The sequence below is a fragment of the Emydura macquarii genome, unplaced genomic scaffold (genome assembly GCF_026122565.2).
Source record: "Emydura macquarii macquarii isolate MOO-44397 ecotype Brisbane River unplaced genomic scaffold, CSIRO-AGI_Emac_v2 contig_2422, whole genome shotgun sequence".
Classification (NCBI taxonomy): domain Eukaryota; kingdom Metazoa; phylum Chordata; order Testudines; family Chelidae; genus Emydura; species Emydura macquarii.
This window is the reverse complement of record NW_027132559.1, coordinates 26,031,268-26,046,807: the sequence shown is the minus strand read 5'-3', so window position 1 is coordinate 26,046,807 and position 15,540 is coordinate 26,031,268. Positions and strand designations below refer to the sequence as shown.

General features: G+C 42.4%; 1 protein-coding gene across 6 annotated transcripts; it reads left to right on the top strand.

The window, feature by feature from the left end:
* The first annotated feature begins 664 nt into the window (after positions 1-664).
* On the top strand, positions 665-15,183 carry CUNH7orf78 (chromosome unknown C7orf78 homolog). Of its 6 annotated transcripts, none has more exons than XM_067561684.1 (7): positions 665-762; positions 2,064-2,319; positions 8,243-8,327; positions 9,566-9,705; positions 11,676-11,756; positions 12,411-12,545; positions 14,782-15,183. In XM_067561684.1, the coding sequence occupies exons 2-7, from the start codon at positions 2,251-2,253 to the stop codon at positions 14,797-14,799; spliced, it is 528 nt and encodes a 175-aa protein (XP_067417785.1). In that variant the 5' UTR covers positions 665-762; positions 2,064-2,250; the 3' UTR covers positions 14,800-15,183. The 6 variants fall into 6 exon arrangements, with proteins under 6 accessions (XP_067417785.1, XP_067417780.1, XP_067417783.1 ...); XM_067561679.1 differs by having other exon boundaries at positions 701-762; positions 1,840-2,319; XM_067561682.1 differs by lacking the exon at positions 12,411-12,545 and adding an exon at positions 12,271-12,330 and having other exon boundaries at positions 701-762; positions 1,840-2,319.
* The last annotated feature ends 357 nt before the right edge of the window (positions 15,184-15,540 follow it).

Here is a 15,540-nt window from a genome sequence, read left to right as displayed (position 1 = left end):
ATTAGCACATATTTCAAATTGTGTGTCTGTGTGAGAATATTTTTTTCTTGAAGTGTATAATCTCCACGGTTGTAGGATAGTGTACTTCAAAGGATGTGTAATTGGTAAATAAGTCAGGCTAGTTACTAACTGAAATAGAAATGGGGGACCTAATTCTCTGTTGCCCTGTACCTTATAGTCATTTACATCAGTGCAAAGTGAGTGTTATATTGGTGTAAAAGACTACCACACTCATTCACAGCTGCTTTGCATGCACTGCTACATGACTAAACATGGTGCAGAGCACCAAAGAATCTGGCCCTATATTTTCAGGAAAAAAGTGAGTTTAGAAAAATTCTATCGCTTGACACCATACAAAATGCAGCAGTTCTGCTCTTCTTTCTACTTGCTGTTATAGCTTTCTGGGTCATATTTCCTTTATAATATCTATTTTCTAACATTTGAAACATTAGCAAGGAATGTGTGGCCTTGTTGCTAGGTTTCAAGTTAATTTTATGCAGCCAACTGAGGCACTATTTTCATTTTTGAATTCTCAATCAAGTCCTGAGGTGAAATTATCCTGTTTCTTAGCAACCTAAATGGGCAGAGCAAGATTATACATTCGAGCTGTTTTGTACAACAGAAGAATAAACAGCTCCCAGAATAAACATGTGCTGTGAGTTCATCTCTTTGCTCAGCTTTCCCTAGCATTGTAGAGAAGAGAAGCTTAGCTGTCTGATACAGCGCATGAAGCTTGCCAGAGACACCAGACTTTACAGAGTGGTGAGTGGTGCTTCTTAACATCTTCAGATAAATGCTGTTCTTCAGGGTTGCTTTTGTAGTTGTCACCATATGTATGGATCTATGTGATTAAGTGTGTCTGTTGCTAAGGTACTAAAACATGCACAGAAAATCGAGAGTGCCGACTGTACAGAGCAGATAGGATAACGAGGTTAATAAATGTGTTGCCTGTTTGCTTTGGTGAAGCTTATGGATAATTCCAATCTCTTCCTTTTGCCCAATTAAACCTTAAAAACAGGACTTAGAAACACTCCATTGCTGTAATACACAAGGAGGCTGTTCTAAGTAAATGAGTAATCTAGAGAGATTTTTAAGTATTAAAAACAATTGAATAAACACGATTGTTATTCATCATGAGTCAAGTTGTCTACTCTTATCCTTGCTTTCCTTCCGTTAGGGCCTGCTTGTCTGTAGTTTATTGGACAGGAGTGGGGCGGGATTCTGGGAGCCCACCCGAGGGACTGCAAACCTTCTGAATACCATAAGGCCTTGCTGCGAGGGGACAAGGAATACTGGTTGAGGAATGGGGTCAGCAGATCCGTGACAATCTGCATCCTCTTTCTAGATGGAAATGGTAGATTTTTCAATAATAATGCAGAAAGGGCAGAAGTGTTCAATAAATATTTCTGTTCTGTATTTGGAAAACAGCCAGATGATGCAGTCCTCATATGAGGATGCTCTGGCTGTTCCAAGAGTAACTCATGAGTATCCTAAACAGCAACTTCTAAAATCAGATATTTTTAAATTAGCAGGTATGGATAACTTGCATCTAAGAGTTTTAAAAGAGCTGTCTGATGAGCTTGCGGAATCATTAATGATGATTTTCAAAAAGTCTTGGTGCACTGGGGAAGTTCCAGTAGACTGCAAGAAAGCTAATGTTGTGCCAATATTTTAAAAAAGTAAATGGGATGACCTGAGTAATGATAGGCCTGGCAGTCTGGGCAACATAATGAAGCAGCTGATACAGTACAGAACTGTGATACAGTACAGCACTGGATATGTAATCAGTGCTAAACACATGCAAAACAACCATTAATCAGATGCATGTTTTTTTGCCAGGGGTTAAAATACCTGCGAGTAGAAAATCCCACAATGCTCACCACTAGTTGTAAAGGCAAACAGCCCACCTTTTCTTTTGAAAGAAGAATCAAATTTTCTGCACACCTGGATTTGGCCTTTGCACAGAATCAAAGTTTTGTGCAGCAGCTCCGAGCCACCACACAGACAGATATATGGCAAAAACAGCCACCCGATTTTAGCTACAAACTCTATAAATCTTCCAGGCCTCCACGAAAGCCACCAGGAAAATTAAAGGAAGAACTGAAGAAGGTGAACAGCACAGAATCTGAAACGAAGCAACAGCTGCCAAGGATAAAGATCGGCCAGTTCCACCCTACTTTGGAAAGGAAGAAAGAGTTGCCCAAGCTCGTCACAAGGTTTCCACGTGTGGGTTCATATGAAGCGGAGATAATGTTTGTGGAGAACGGAAAATATAAGACTGGCATGTACCAAGATCCCAAACCACATGATTTTAGGCAGGTAAGATATGTAAGGGCATGTCATGGTGGTCTGTCTACACAGCATTTTGGAGTAAGTGGGAACAAGCTTTCCAGCCAAGGTCAACAGAGTTGGCCTGATGTGGCCCGTGTTGGCACTCATGCATAGAGCGCGCTGAAGCTGCAGCTTGAGCGCCGAAGCCCACTCACTTCTCTAGGCTTCAGAGTCTAGAGTTGCAACTTCAAAGCACCGTCTACACACCTATTTTGGAGTGCTAGCCCAGGTCCTGCAAACCTGAGTCATTTGACCTGGGCTGGGAGGCTTGCTCTAAAATGCTGTGTGGACATACCCTTAGACTATTTGAAGCAATTTCTCTCTCAGTAGCCAGAAAATCCATGATAATTAACTTACTAGGCCACTAGATTGACAAGGTGGGTGAGGTAATATCTTTTATGGGACCAACCTGGGTGCGAGAGACAAAGTGAAGAAGAGCTGTGTGTAAGCTTGTCTCGCTCATCAAGAGAAGTAAGTCCAATAAAAGATATTTAATAACCTCACCTACCCAGTCTCTCTAATATCCTGGGACAGACATGGTTGCAACAACACTGCATAGGTCACTAGATGTCACTCTCGCAGCAAAAACTTTGACCAAAGTGCAGTACTAAACATCCAACTTTGGTGTACGCTGGATACAAGCTATACAATCTAAAAAATAAATTAGTCTCTGAAAAGCTTTGTTGAAAGCATAGTGGTTCCCTGATGAATCGAGCTTTTTGGAGCGCTCCATAAATTTTGCATAAGTGATTTTAAATGAAAAAAAAGAACATGACTAGTTCATGACTAATTCACTCATCCTTACCTTATGATTTTTCCTCCCTCCTTACTGTGTATGGCTGCAGTGTCTGGTCTTCAAAAACACCATGCCTGGGTTGCTCAACTAGCTGGAGAGGAAAGTTATTCTCACATTTATTTTTATTTATTATTTATTTGCATCAGAATAGAAAGGGGTGAAATTTTTCAGCCAAAACTTTGCTTTTTTTTTTTTTTTTTTTTTTTGTTAAAGTCTAGGTCTACTGAAACATTTTGTAAATTCATGTCATTTTTGGCCAATTGCTTTGGTCAAAACAAAAAAAGAAAAGAACTGGAAAATGTAGAAATGAATTGTTTCAATTGTTCAGGCTAGATTTACCCTGAGATGCCAATCACAAAAGTCATTGTGGTGGTGCCAGTGACCGAATATGTACTCAAGTATTTTATACCAAGTGGAATAGCTTCAGTAGGCAAGATTAAGGCCTACTCTACACTACAAAGTTGTGTCAGCATAGCTACGTCACCTTTCAGGAGTGTGAAAAAGTCCACCAGCAAAAATGGGAGTAGTAATTTCTAAAGTGAAAAACAGCAATACACTCTCTTTCCGAAAGAAACTTTTAAACCTTTGTTATAAAACAAAGAAACCAAAAAAAGCAGCACATTGTTTTTTCTTTTTCAAGTCACATTTACCAGGAAAACAATAAATAACTTTTCCCCGTTTTCCTTCAGTCAGAGCTATAACCAGGGCCAAATTCCTTTGCCAAGTTGCTTTCACGGGAATTTATCTTCCCTATTCTTTGTTTAATGAGGTTGATTGAAAGCCCATTCTCAGGCCTATGTTAGCACTTGGAGCATTTAAGGAATACTTGTCTATTCTACCAGCAAAGTGCTCCTAGCATGGACACAACTACACCGGCAAAGCTACACTTTGTACCAGCATAGTAAAAGCACCGCTTATGAGTGAAACAAGCTAGATTGGTGAAAATACAGTTTTGCCAGAATAGCTGCATCTACCGTAGGAGCTTTGAGAATGTGTAGTGTAGACCTGGCTTCCCTCCCCTCCTATTGGCAAAGGAAAACTGTCTGTCTAAGGCTTTGACTACACTACAGAAATTTGTTGACATTCAGCTACCGCTATGGCTGATGTCCACACTGCTCTCCTTGGGTCAGTGGAGTCTGTCTTCACCAGGACCACTTCCACCAACTTAAGGGGCAGTGTGGGGGGAGCTGAGTCATCCCGGGCTCCCTGTGGGCTGACCTCCACCTATCCCAGCTGGGGTGTGGGGACTTCCCTGCTCCCAGGCTGGGAGCCGGCTGCAGCCCCCTGCGGCTTGCCTTGTACCAGCTTGTTAGGGCTGCAGCCTCCTGTGTCCTGCTGCGAGCCCAGCAGCAGCCTCCCACACCATGGCTGGAAGCTCGGGGTTCCCGGGGCTCGCAGCCAGGCAGCTGGGAGCTCTAAGAGCATGACAAGCATGACAGCTCCTCCACCACTCTAAGAGAACAGTGTCTACACTGACACTGTGTCGCCAGTCAGAGGCTCTATGCCTCTCCTCTAGGTGGTTTTATTTTGTCGACAAAACAATGGTCATCGTAGTGTGTACGCCAGAAGGGTTTTGTCAACAAAAGCTGACTTTTGTGGACAAAACTTCCTAGTGTAGACAAGGCCTAACTGAATCCTGACTCAAGGGAAATCCCCTTTTGCTTCAACACTTTCATTCTACAGGAATCCTAGTGAAAAACTGATGTCCATTAAAATCCTCAAATCCAAACTTTTCTCCTTCCACTAAAAAGTTTAGGGAGGAAGGCTTTTTCTCAAACCTCTGCCTCCCCTGCAAAACTCTACCACTGACCGAAGGAAAACGCATTCACCCTGCCACTTGGATTCCAACCTGGCACTGAGGGTTAGTTCCTGGGAGCTGCTAAGAGCTCAATAGCCTCAACACCCATTGTCTTCAGGTTCAGGCCCAGAGACAGAGAGAGGATTCGCCACCCTAACAGTCTGAGAAATACAGTAGTGAGCGTCTAAGGGTATGTTCACCCCGCAGATGGGGGCGTGATTCCTAGCTCAAGCAGATGTATGCATGCTACTACTGCTCAAGTTAGCACGCTCAAAATAGCAGTGTGACCATGGCAGCATGGTCAGTGGCTTGGGCTAGCCACCCACGTATGTGCCCAGGGGCTTGGGTGGGATTGTGCTCAGGCAGCTTGCTGGAGCCACTGTGCTGCCATGGCCCCGCACTGCTTTTTTCATGCTCTAGTTTGAGCAGAGCTAGCGTACGTGTGTGCATCCATGCTGGGAATCACCTTCCCAGCTACTGTGTAGGTGTACCCTAATTGGCTAAACTTTATCATGCCACCAGTTTCAGCCAATTGGCAAACGAACTGCATGAGTCTAGTGAGCCCTAGAAATTCTTCTGGACAGCAATGCAAGTTTGAGAGATATGAAGGGCTTATCTGCACAGGGAATTTTACTGGCATGATTATACTGACGTAATTATACCAGTAAAACCTCCATGTAGACAAGCCCTTACCTTCTCAGTCCTGGGTACACTCCTATGTCAGGACTGCTTTGTGCATTGCCATCAGTGGAAAGCCACCTTTAAGCCATGGAAGAATCACACCAGCATATAGTGGTAAAGAGCTGGTTTAGGGGTTTAAAGCCACATTTGCATCCGGTTCTCCTGAGTTGTACTGAGTTTTCCTAGAATCGAGGCAAGGATCAGGATGGCTTATGCCTTGTCCATTGATGTAGCTGCACGAGTTTGGGAATGAGTTAAGTGACACTGGTGCAAGTTACTTTTTTTTTTTTTGCAGCAGCAGCAGTGCAGTGCATCTACATTAACAATTTGCAGGGACATAGCTATCTTGGTCCCAAAGTCTTCAGCGTTGACAGGGTCTGAGACAAAAGAATGAGGTACAAAATTCAGAGGTGAGGTAAATGGTGATGCAGACTGTATAAATGGGTGTAAATGGCTTTAATTTGGTGTCATTTACACACACAGTCCAATTACCCTCACTTACATGGTGTAACTCCCATTGAAATCAGTAGGAGTTGCCCCCAGTAACTGAAGGCAGAATTGGGCCCCCTAGGATTAGAAAGGGGGGGCAGCGTATAAAGTTTAAAGAAGTACTCCTATTGGTAGCTCTTACTGCTGTCCCCCATTCAGGCCATCTAGTGTGTATGTTACACTAAATTCCATCAATCCACAGTTACGCATCTGCTTTCATCAAATTACGAGCCTGTAGTTTACACCACTAGTTCGGTGATCTCTGAATTTGTCCCTAGGACTATTTCATTGCATAAGACCTCACTATTTCCATTTTTGCATGTCCAGTTCACTCATTCACAATGTCCTCATACTTTATACAGATCATTAATCCAGACACCACTAAACCGGGTTTCTTCCAAAATACTGGATCGCTCATTTGTAATCTGACCAGGAAATTACTGCCTAGCCTCGGGTATGTTTATATCATTACAGTCTGTGGAGGTCTGAGAAAGTTGTGAATTTGGTTTGTGTTTCTAGCTAAGGCCTTGATCTACACTACAAAGTTAGATTGACGTAAGTCACCTTGCATCAACCTATGTGCACTCAAATTTGTCTCCGGCCGACATAAATGCCCTATTACGGTGATGCTGTAAAACCACTTCCGTGAATGGAGCAGAGCTATGGTCGATCTACTTAGGTCAATGCAGTGCCAGCGTAGAAACCGTGAGACCTGCATCTACCCTAACAGTCCTTCAGGAGCTGTCCCACAATGCCCCATCCCTGTGACAGTGATCACTCTGGTCCTAATGGTAAACTCTACTGCCCAGGGGTCACTGACACCAGAAGCTACCCTCCCTTTAAAGCCCCGTGTGTGAATTTTTTAAAATGTCTTTTCTAAATGCCCACCTTGGCAAGCACACCTAGCAGCTCCCCCTTGTTGTATGCTGCTGCCTGGTCAACCATGTCAGCAATTCAGCAGGCAGCAGCAGGCTACAACAAGGAACTGTTCTTATTCCCTTTCTAGCTTTGCTTTCCACAGAACTTCAAATTAGGTGAAAGGGTCACCCTAACAAAGTCTTTTTTTCCCTCCAGACTTCTAAAGCCACTTTATTAGGCCAAATCTTGTTCTATGCACAGGAGGACTCTGTTTGAAGAAAGGCTAATAGTTCAGTCAAAAGCTGCCAACCATCAGCTACCTTCATGACCTCTTGTTGCAAAATCCAGAGCATTTTATTTATTTTAAATCTGGTCTATTTTGAACCCAGAGTCCTTTTTGATAAATACATCCTTTACAATAAAGAATTTCTTTGAAGCTCCTTGGCTGCTTTGTTCCAGCATTGTTTCTAGTCAGTCTTAGTTCTCCAGCAACCAGAATCCCTTACACATGCTCACTGGAGAACAAATTGGAGCTGGGTGGGAAATAGTTTCCCGTTCTTTGAATTTTTTTGAGATTTCTGATATTTTTCCCAGTCTTTACTGGAACAAAACTAAGATATTTCACAATTTGCCATGATCAGAAATCCCATCCTGGACCTTAGAAAATTTCATCAAAACTAATACATTTCTGCAAAAAGTTTTTGGTTTCAATGAACCACATTCTTTGAGTGGAAAAAACCATTTTGTTTGAAAAGTCCCTGACCAGCTGTAGTACATGATGCCGATTCATGATGCTCCTTAGTCAACCAATTGGGGTTGATTGAAAGTGATCCTAAGTACTATTTCTGTACCGAGAGCTCATCATATTGACTCCAAGACATCCTCATCCCTAGCTGTTTTAGGACCTGGACTCCCTTCTGTGGAAAAATGCTGCACTGCTATTCATTATATTGTGGTAGTGCTTAGGAACCCCATTCACGGACCAGGACCCCCTTGTGGTAGGTGCAGTGCAAAGCGAATTTAAAAAAAAAGGCTCCTACCCGAGAGATCTTCTCTCTAGGCAACTAAACTAATGGCCAGATGTCTAGCTAGTGTAGCTCCATGGAAGTCAATGGCACTATGCCAATTTAGCTCGCTGGAGATCTAACCCTAAATTGTCTGCTTAATGAATTCTTGATATACTGGCATATCTTGCCCTTTATCGAATTTCAGCACATAAGGGCTGCACTGACTCTTGGTTTCAATATGATCACACATCTGATGTTGCTATGTTACCTTGTCTTGTGCAGTATGAAACTAACATACCGGACTTTGTGACGAGTTACCCCAGAGACCCTTTCAATTTAAAGTTCAAATCACAGCATTTAAATGCAGGTAAGTCTTTACTGACGTGCGAACTCCTTGTACTGTAGAAGTTAGCTATTGATGCAATAACTTCAGAGGGCATGAATAAGGCTGCGAGACAACTGGCTTTGTGGGAGGGTTAAGTATCCTCAAATGGAGCATAAGGCACTGAATACCAATATGTTGGGGGCAATTAGTATACAAACAGAAGTTTATTTCCCTAGTTAAAATATGGGTTTTATCTCACAGACCTGACTCATGCAAATAATCTCATTATCTCAGGATACCTCACAGGAGCAGGGTTGGGCCCTATATCACTAGATTGGGGGAGGGGAGAGAAGCATTCTTGCATGAAAGCAACAGCAGATGGAGAAATTGCTTCTAGGCATAGGTTTACTGTGGGTAGTGGTTCCTGAGTCAGCTAAATTTCATTTTGAGCCAGATTATGCATGGCCCATGTGAATGTGGGGGGGAAGGGCACAAGGGATCTTTGACTCACTTGCAGGGCCTGCATAACGGAGAGATGCAATTGCAGTCCCTGCCCTTGGGGGAGCATAGGGACTGATCCTTCTCCTCCACCCTCCTGGGGCACCCACAACCCCAGAGAGCAGTGGGGAGGCATGGCCAGGCCTCCCTGCTCATCACCAGAGGCCCTCTGAATGAGGCCTGCCCAGCAGAGGTGCAAGCTGACTTGCTGGAGACAGGGAGCTGTAGGTGTGCTTTCCTGCATGTGGGGAAGTTCAGGGAAGAATTCCCCAGGGGCACTACAGCTCCAGGCGCTCCTAATGGTGGGATGTCCCTACATGGCACAGCTGAGGCTTAGAATTTGCTATCTGTGGATTTGAACTGTTTGCGGACTCTGCCCAGTATTTGGTTGTGCTATCTTATGTTAAGCAGATGGAACATGGGAAGAGTGCTCTTACTGTAATTGCCATAGCTCTCAACTAACAGAGTCACATGTTTTTGCCAACAATTACACCGGAGTTATGGCCACAATATATTGATCCTGTACAGTAAAACATTAATATAATCAACCATGTACAGCAATAAGATGGGCAGGGAGATCACAAGGGTTATGCTATTAAGCGTATACATATTTTATGTACCGGTATTCCACTTTCTGGGACTCACTCCCAAATTTCCATCTGCTTACAGCTCTCCAAACACTGATGATCCTAGAGCACACAGGTGATAATGATGTAGGATATAACTACAGAGCACAGACTGCCTGTTTTATAGCTACTAGCTTGTTTACTTAACTTCTTCAGTTCATGGACTTCAACCATTGAAAGACAAGCAAAAGGACACCAAGCGGAGATTCATTACGTATAAGCCTCATGAATGCAAATGGGAATCCGGGCTCATTCTACCAAAGAACCCTTGGCCACCTAAGTCTGCTTCATTTACGGTTAGTTGTACCCTGAGCTAACCTCTGTGTGGTTCAAAACCGTAACTCCAATGGGCTTCAGATCATGCTATTACGGACTTCGTAGTGGTTTTGATGCAGCTAATGAGAGCATCAGACTGCTGGAGGGTTGAGAAAACTCAGTAGATGGATTGCCAGGTTCTCCCCTGTCCCCAGATGTAATTTGTACCTGGAGGGCCTAGGTGTGGGACTCCCACTGTTCATGATGGGAGTTGGAGGGATAATTACCTTGGTCTGCTTTGAAAATTAAGCCTCAATGTTAAATTATACAACACAGCACATGGCAATGACACACATCCTTACACCTTCAAACTGCCAGGGGAACCATGTAGAAGGAAATTCATTACTGGGGAAGAGGGGTCAAAATCCCTGTGCAAGACACTGTTTCAGAAGGAATATGCAGTATGTGTGGGCAGGGGAAATTGAGGGGGAATGATATTGGGATGGTTTACAAACACAAACCAAGCACTTAAAGCTAAAATTTCTCTAAACATAAAAGGATCTCTGCTCCCAAGGCATGTACTCAACTTCCATTAATGTTAATGGGCATTGAACAAGGCTATTGTATGAGTAACAGATGCATTTAGTTATGAATTTATCCTCTTGTGTAATGATGAGACATTAAATCATCGTTGTGACCCTTCCGTGCCCAGGGTAGCTACCTGAAAATGCCCAGGTCATGGCAGGCTGTAAAAGGAGAGCAGATTCTCCCAACACTGGTGGGTGACACTGAAGTCAGACTTCCCAACCAGCCACAAACAGTGCTTCTGATTCCCCACACTGGTTATCAAGAAGCCAAAATAAAAATCTACACAGCCCCCTTTACTGCATTTCAGTCTCTGGCTCCCAATCAGCCACCAGGTCCAGTAAAGAGACCAGTTATTTAAACTCTATACTCTTTACCAAAAAGGTTCCTCCTGACCCCAAAGTGTCAGCCAGAGTACCTGATCAATATAAGTTTGGATCTTACCCAAAATACCACACTGCCAGCCAGTCCTTTAGTGACTAAAAAAAGGTTTATTATAAAAAGAAAGGAACAAACAATAAGAGAAACGTGAAAGGATTAAAGCAATCAGATACATACAAATGATTTGAAAGTCCATATTTATCAGGTTTCTAGTAGAATTGTGGAGTTTGCAGGCTTGCATAATCCCTCTGGTGTACATCCAGTACCTGGATGGGTCTCAGTCCTTTGTTTCACAGCTTCAGTTCTGTTGTGGATGAGATGATCCAGAGGTAGAGAGAGACTGAAAGATAGACTGAAAATGGACAAAATGGATCCCGGGCACCTGCCTTTTATGTCCTCTGGCCCTTGTGGAATTTCACAGGAACCAAAATGGAGTCCAGAGTCACATGAGCAAGTCCTGGTAACTCATCAGGTATATCCCTGGCTTCTCCCCCTGGGCATCTTGCACCTGTGAATTTCTTAATGAGCCATCAAGCAGGATTTTGTTCTGCAGCCATCCTGTCTGGGGTGTGACCCAGACACAGCACAATTTGAAATACAGACATAGCAACCATACCCATAACTTCCATTACACATATAACACATGAACATAAACATCATCATCTCACTTTGGCTATAATGTGCTTTCTAACAGTACCTGAGATGGCATATCTCACATGAATTATTATGATTTTGACATACTGATGTAGAACAATATAATAGCCTCCCTCCCTCCCCCCCATCTAGCCAGCATGACAATCTACACCTAATCTATTTGCAGTAATAGTTTTATTTAAAAGTAATGCTTGTAACATTTGCACATGCAGATAAGGTGATTGCACATACAAACGTGCCTAGATAACTTTGGATGCCCTATTTCCTGATTCAGATGTGTAAGTATATCTGAGGTTCTGGTTCTTCCGCCCTCCCATCAAAGACCATAAGCACATTCTCATGTCCTGTGTCATTTAGTTGCTCTAATTTATCTTTACTATTCTGTTGTTAGAGGCACAGAAGGCGACGTGGTGCTCACACTGCGTTCCTAGATCGTGTGGATGAAAAGCTACGTACAATATGGCAGGAGGAAGTAGGTGGTGATCTACTGTTCCCTATGGAGCAGACCCACTGTCTCCTTAGGGTCACATGATGGTTGCTTTTGCAGTGGGTAGTCATGATACAATTACTTGCTTTCCATGAACTCAAGGAGAAAAGGGGATGCTTGTGCTGCCAGAAGCATTTCCCAGCTCAGCAGGGGGAGTGGTTGGGTAGAGTGAAGGGAGGTTAAACGTAACAAATACAAACCCCTCCTGGGGGATGGAGATGAGAGCTTCAGAAACCCTCAGGATATTTAGAATATGAGAGGTACTCCGGTACAATGGTGCACAATACAGTAGCATACTTCGACTGCTACTGGTAGTTATGTTCTCAACGCTCTACACACTGGCAGAGAAAGGGAACAGCAAGGGCTCCTGGTGACTGAATTTCCTATAATGCTCTGGGAGAATGTGAAGTGTCGTGGGAGACATTATGCTTGTTCTGTCCTACAAAGGCATGTCTCCATCCATTAACATGCATGCAAGACACCTCCTTCCCTCTTGCAGTGGCTCTCAGAACCATAAATGCGCTATTAAGAAGCTCAGCTGGGTGACCTGCTGATCAAGGTAGGTGACTTATGACCAGTCACTTGTTTTCAGCTGCAAATTCACCTTCCAGTCAAATGCATTCTTATATTTCTAGCCAGAATGATTCAGAGGAGCTGCTCTCGGTGACGAGAGAACTGCTGAAAAGAATTTTGCTTATTTACTTGCATTCCAAACTGACAAGGGGAATCGAATCCAAAAACAAGGGCATCTTTTATATCCTAAAACACTGCCAGGTACTCTTTCAAAGAGAGGGCACCTTTCTAGTGACAGTTTTTAGTATTTTTATCTAATGTTGGTTGTGATTAACTCAATTAAAATTCTTTTTTTACTATGTATTTGGGATGAAAGCTCACCCCAGTGTTGAGAGGGCCTGCAAAGCCCATATCCCACTTATGCCCTTAACATGGGTTTTCCATCGTCCATAAAGCCTTATCCAGTTCTGCTGGATAGGAGCGAATTTCACCCGGGTATATTAGTGTCCCCATTTTTGTCCTTGCAATCTCCTGAAGCTAAAGCCACGGTAACCTTGTGCCGTGCTGAATAATGAGTCAGAAATGCTGGTGGAACCATCTTGCTGATCCTTTTCACTGCAGTATCAATGCTTCAGTGATTCTCTTAAGTGCCCAAATGGCTGCACTGGAGTTGTGCTTAGCTCCACGTACATTTTTTTTGCCCTGATCAGTTAGGGTGGCATCACAGCACTTTTAAAAACAAAAATTTTGTCTCCTGAGGTATTACTCCTAGCATGCCTTCCTGCTGTGTTCCCAGTCTGGGGACCTTTCAGGAGTCCTCCCCAAGTTGTAACAAGCTGCCTGTGTCCAGCTGGTAGGCCTCCTGAGAGGAACAGAACATTCCAACACATACTTTGAATGTAGTGCTTGGGTGTTCCCACAGAGCTGTGATCATTAACATCTCAAAAGCAAATTTTTGATCTTTCAGCAGATGCAATCATAGAATCATAGACATGCAGGACTGGAAGGGACCTCAGTAGGTCATCTAGTTCAGTCCCCTGCATGGAGGCTGGACTAAGTATTACCTAGACCATCCCTGACAGGTGTTTGTCTAACCTGCTCTTAAAAACCTCCAGTGGTGGAGATCCCATAACCTCCTTTGTAATTAGTTCCAGTGCTCAACTACCCTTACAGTTAGGAAATTTTTCCTAATGTCTAACCTAAATCTTCCTCACTGCAATTTAAGCCCATTATTTCTTGTCCTGTCCTCAGTGTGTAAGAACAATTTATCACCTTCCTTTTTATAACAACCTTTTATATACTTGAAACATGTCCCCTCTTGGTTTTTTTCTTCTCCAGATTAAACAAACTCAATTTTTTTCACTCTTTCCTCATAGGTCATGTTTTCTAGACATTTAATCATTTTTGTTGCTCTTTTCTGGACTTTCTCCAATTTTTCCATATCTTTCCCAAAGTGTGGTGCCCAAAATTGGGCACAGTACTCCAGTTGAGACCTTATCAGTGCTGAGTAGAGTGAAAGAATTATTTCTCATGCCTTAATTACTACACTCCTGCTAAAACATCCTAGAATGATGATCACTTTCTTTCCTATAGGATTACATTGTTGACTCATACTTAGTTTGTGATCCACTAGAACACTCAAGTGCTTTTCTCCAGTTCTTCTTCATAGGTAGTTGTTTCCCACTCTTTATTTGTGCAATAGATTATTCCTTCTGAAGTGAGTGCTTTGCATTTGTCCTTATTAAATTTCATCCTAGCTATATCAGACCAGTTTCTCCAGTTTGTCAAGATCATTTTGAATTCTAATCCTGTCCTCCAAAGCACTTGCAACCCCACCCAGTTTGGAATTATCCACAAATTTTGTAAGTGTACTCTCTGCCATTATCCAAATCATTTTTTAAGATATTGAATAGAACTGGATCCAGGACAGATTCCTGCAGGACTCCACTTATTATGCCCTTCCATCTTGACTGTGAATCAGTGATGATTACTCTGAGTACAGTTTTCCAACCAGTTGTGTACCCACCTTATAGTAGGTTCATGTAGGCTATAGTTTCCTAGCTTGTGTATAAGATCATGTTAGACGGTATCAAAAGCCTTACTAAAATCAAAATATATCACATCTACTATTTTTTCCCAATCCACAGGTTTGTTACCCTGTCAAAGAAGTATATTAGGTTGGTTTCGCATAATGTGTTCTTGACAAATCCACGTTGACTGTTGATTATCACCTTAATATCTTCTAGGTGCTTATAAATTGATTGTTTAATTATTTGCTCCATTATCTATCGTTCCATTCCTTCGTATTTGTTCCAAAGGTACTGAAGTCAAGGTGACTAGTCTATAATTCTCAGGTTGTCCTTATTCCCCTTTTTATAGATTAGTCCTTTGTAAATATTCCATTCTGCCTTTGCTTTCAATTTCATGAGGTCTAATGCAAAGCTGATGCAGCTTTATATTTGTATATTTCATTAAAAATAATATATTAATTTCACAGGCATGCCAGTCCAAATAGCAGGAAGAGGAAAAAGCAAAGCAATGGAAGTTTTCTAGCAGGATCCAAGTCAATGTACCAAGTCCAGTCCTATGAAATGTATAAATCTCAGCAAATCCTGTAAAAGATGCTAGTGGTGCTTAGTTGCATTTCTTGTATGTTCTGTTGTGTTGGATGTCAAATTTTTGAGAAATCTGACCTGGAGTAACAAATGAAGGCCAGATCCTGAGCTGCTCTAAATTGGCATAGATATAACTCCATTGCATCTGGATCTGGAATATCTTTAGCACAATACAGCAGATATAACTTTAAAATGATACTGGTATAAAATGGAAATACTAAATGTACTCCAGTTTTGCTAAGCTTTGTCTCCTACGATCTTTATAAATGAACATGGGAACTTTCTTCCTTATGGTGTTTTTATTCCTGAAGGAATGAAGTGGGTGATACTATGACTTTCTCTTCCCTAAGAATGTCTTTTTTTTTTTTTTTTTTTTCCCTTCCTCCTCTAACTCCTCAGTCTCTTTCCCTTCTCACTAACCCACATTCCACTAATATTTACTTCCCACATTTTCCCAACAAATACTCACTCTTCTCTCTATCCAGACTTTCCTTTTTTTATTGCCTGTCCAAATTATTCTCCTTTTGTGAAAGGGGATGAAGGCAGAGAGCACACAGTCCCTTCTGTTGTCTGCCTATGGCACTCAATAGTTTAATCTCCTTGGGTTTGTTATATTTTGGTCTAAGTTCAGATGTGGGGTT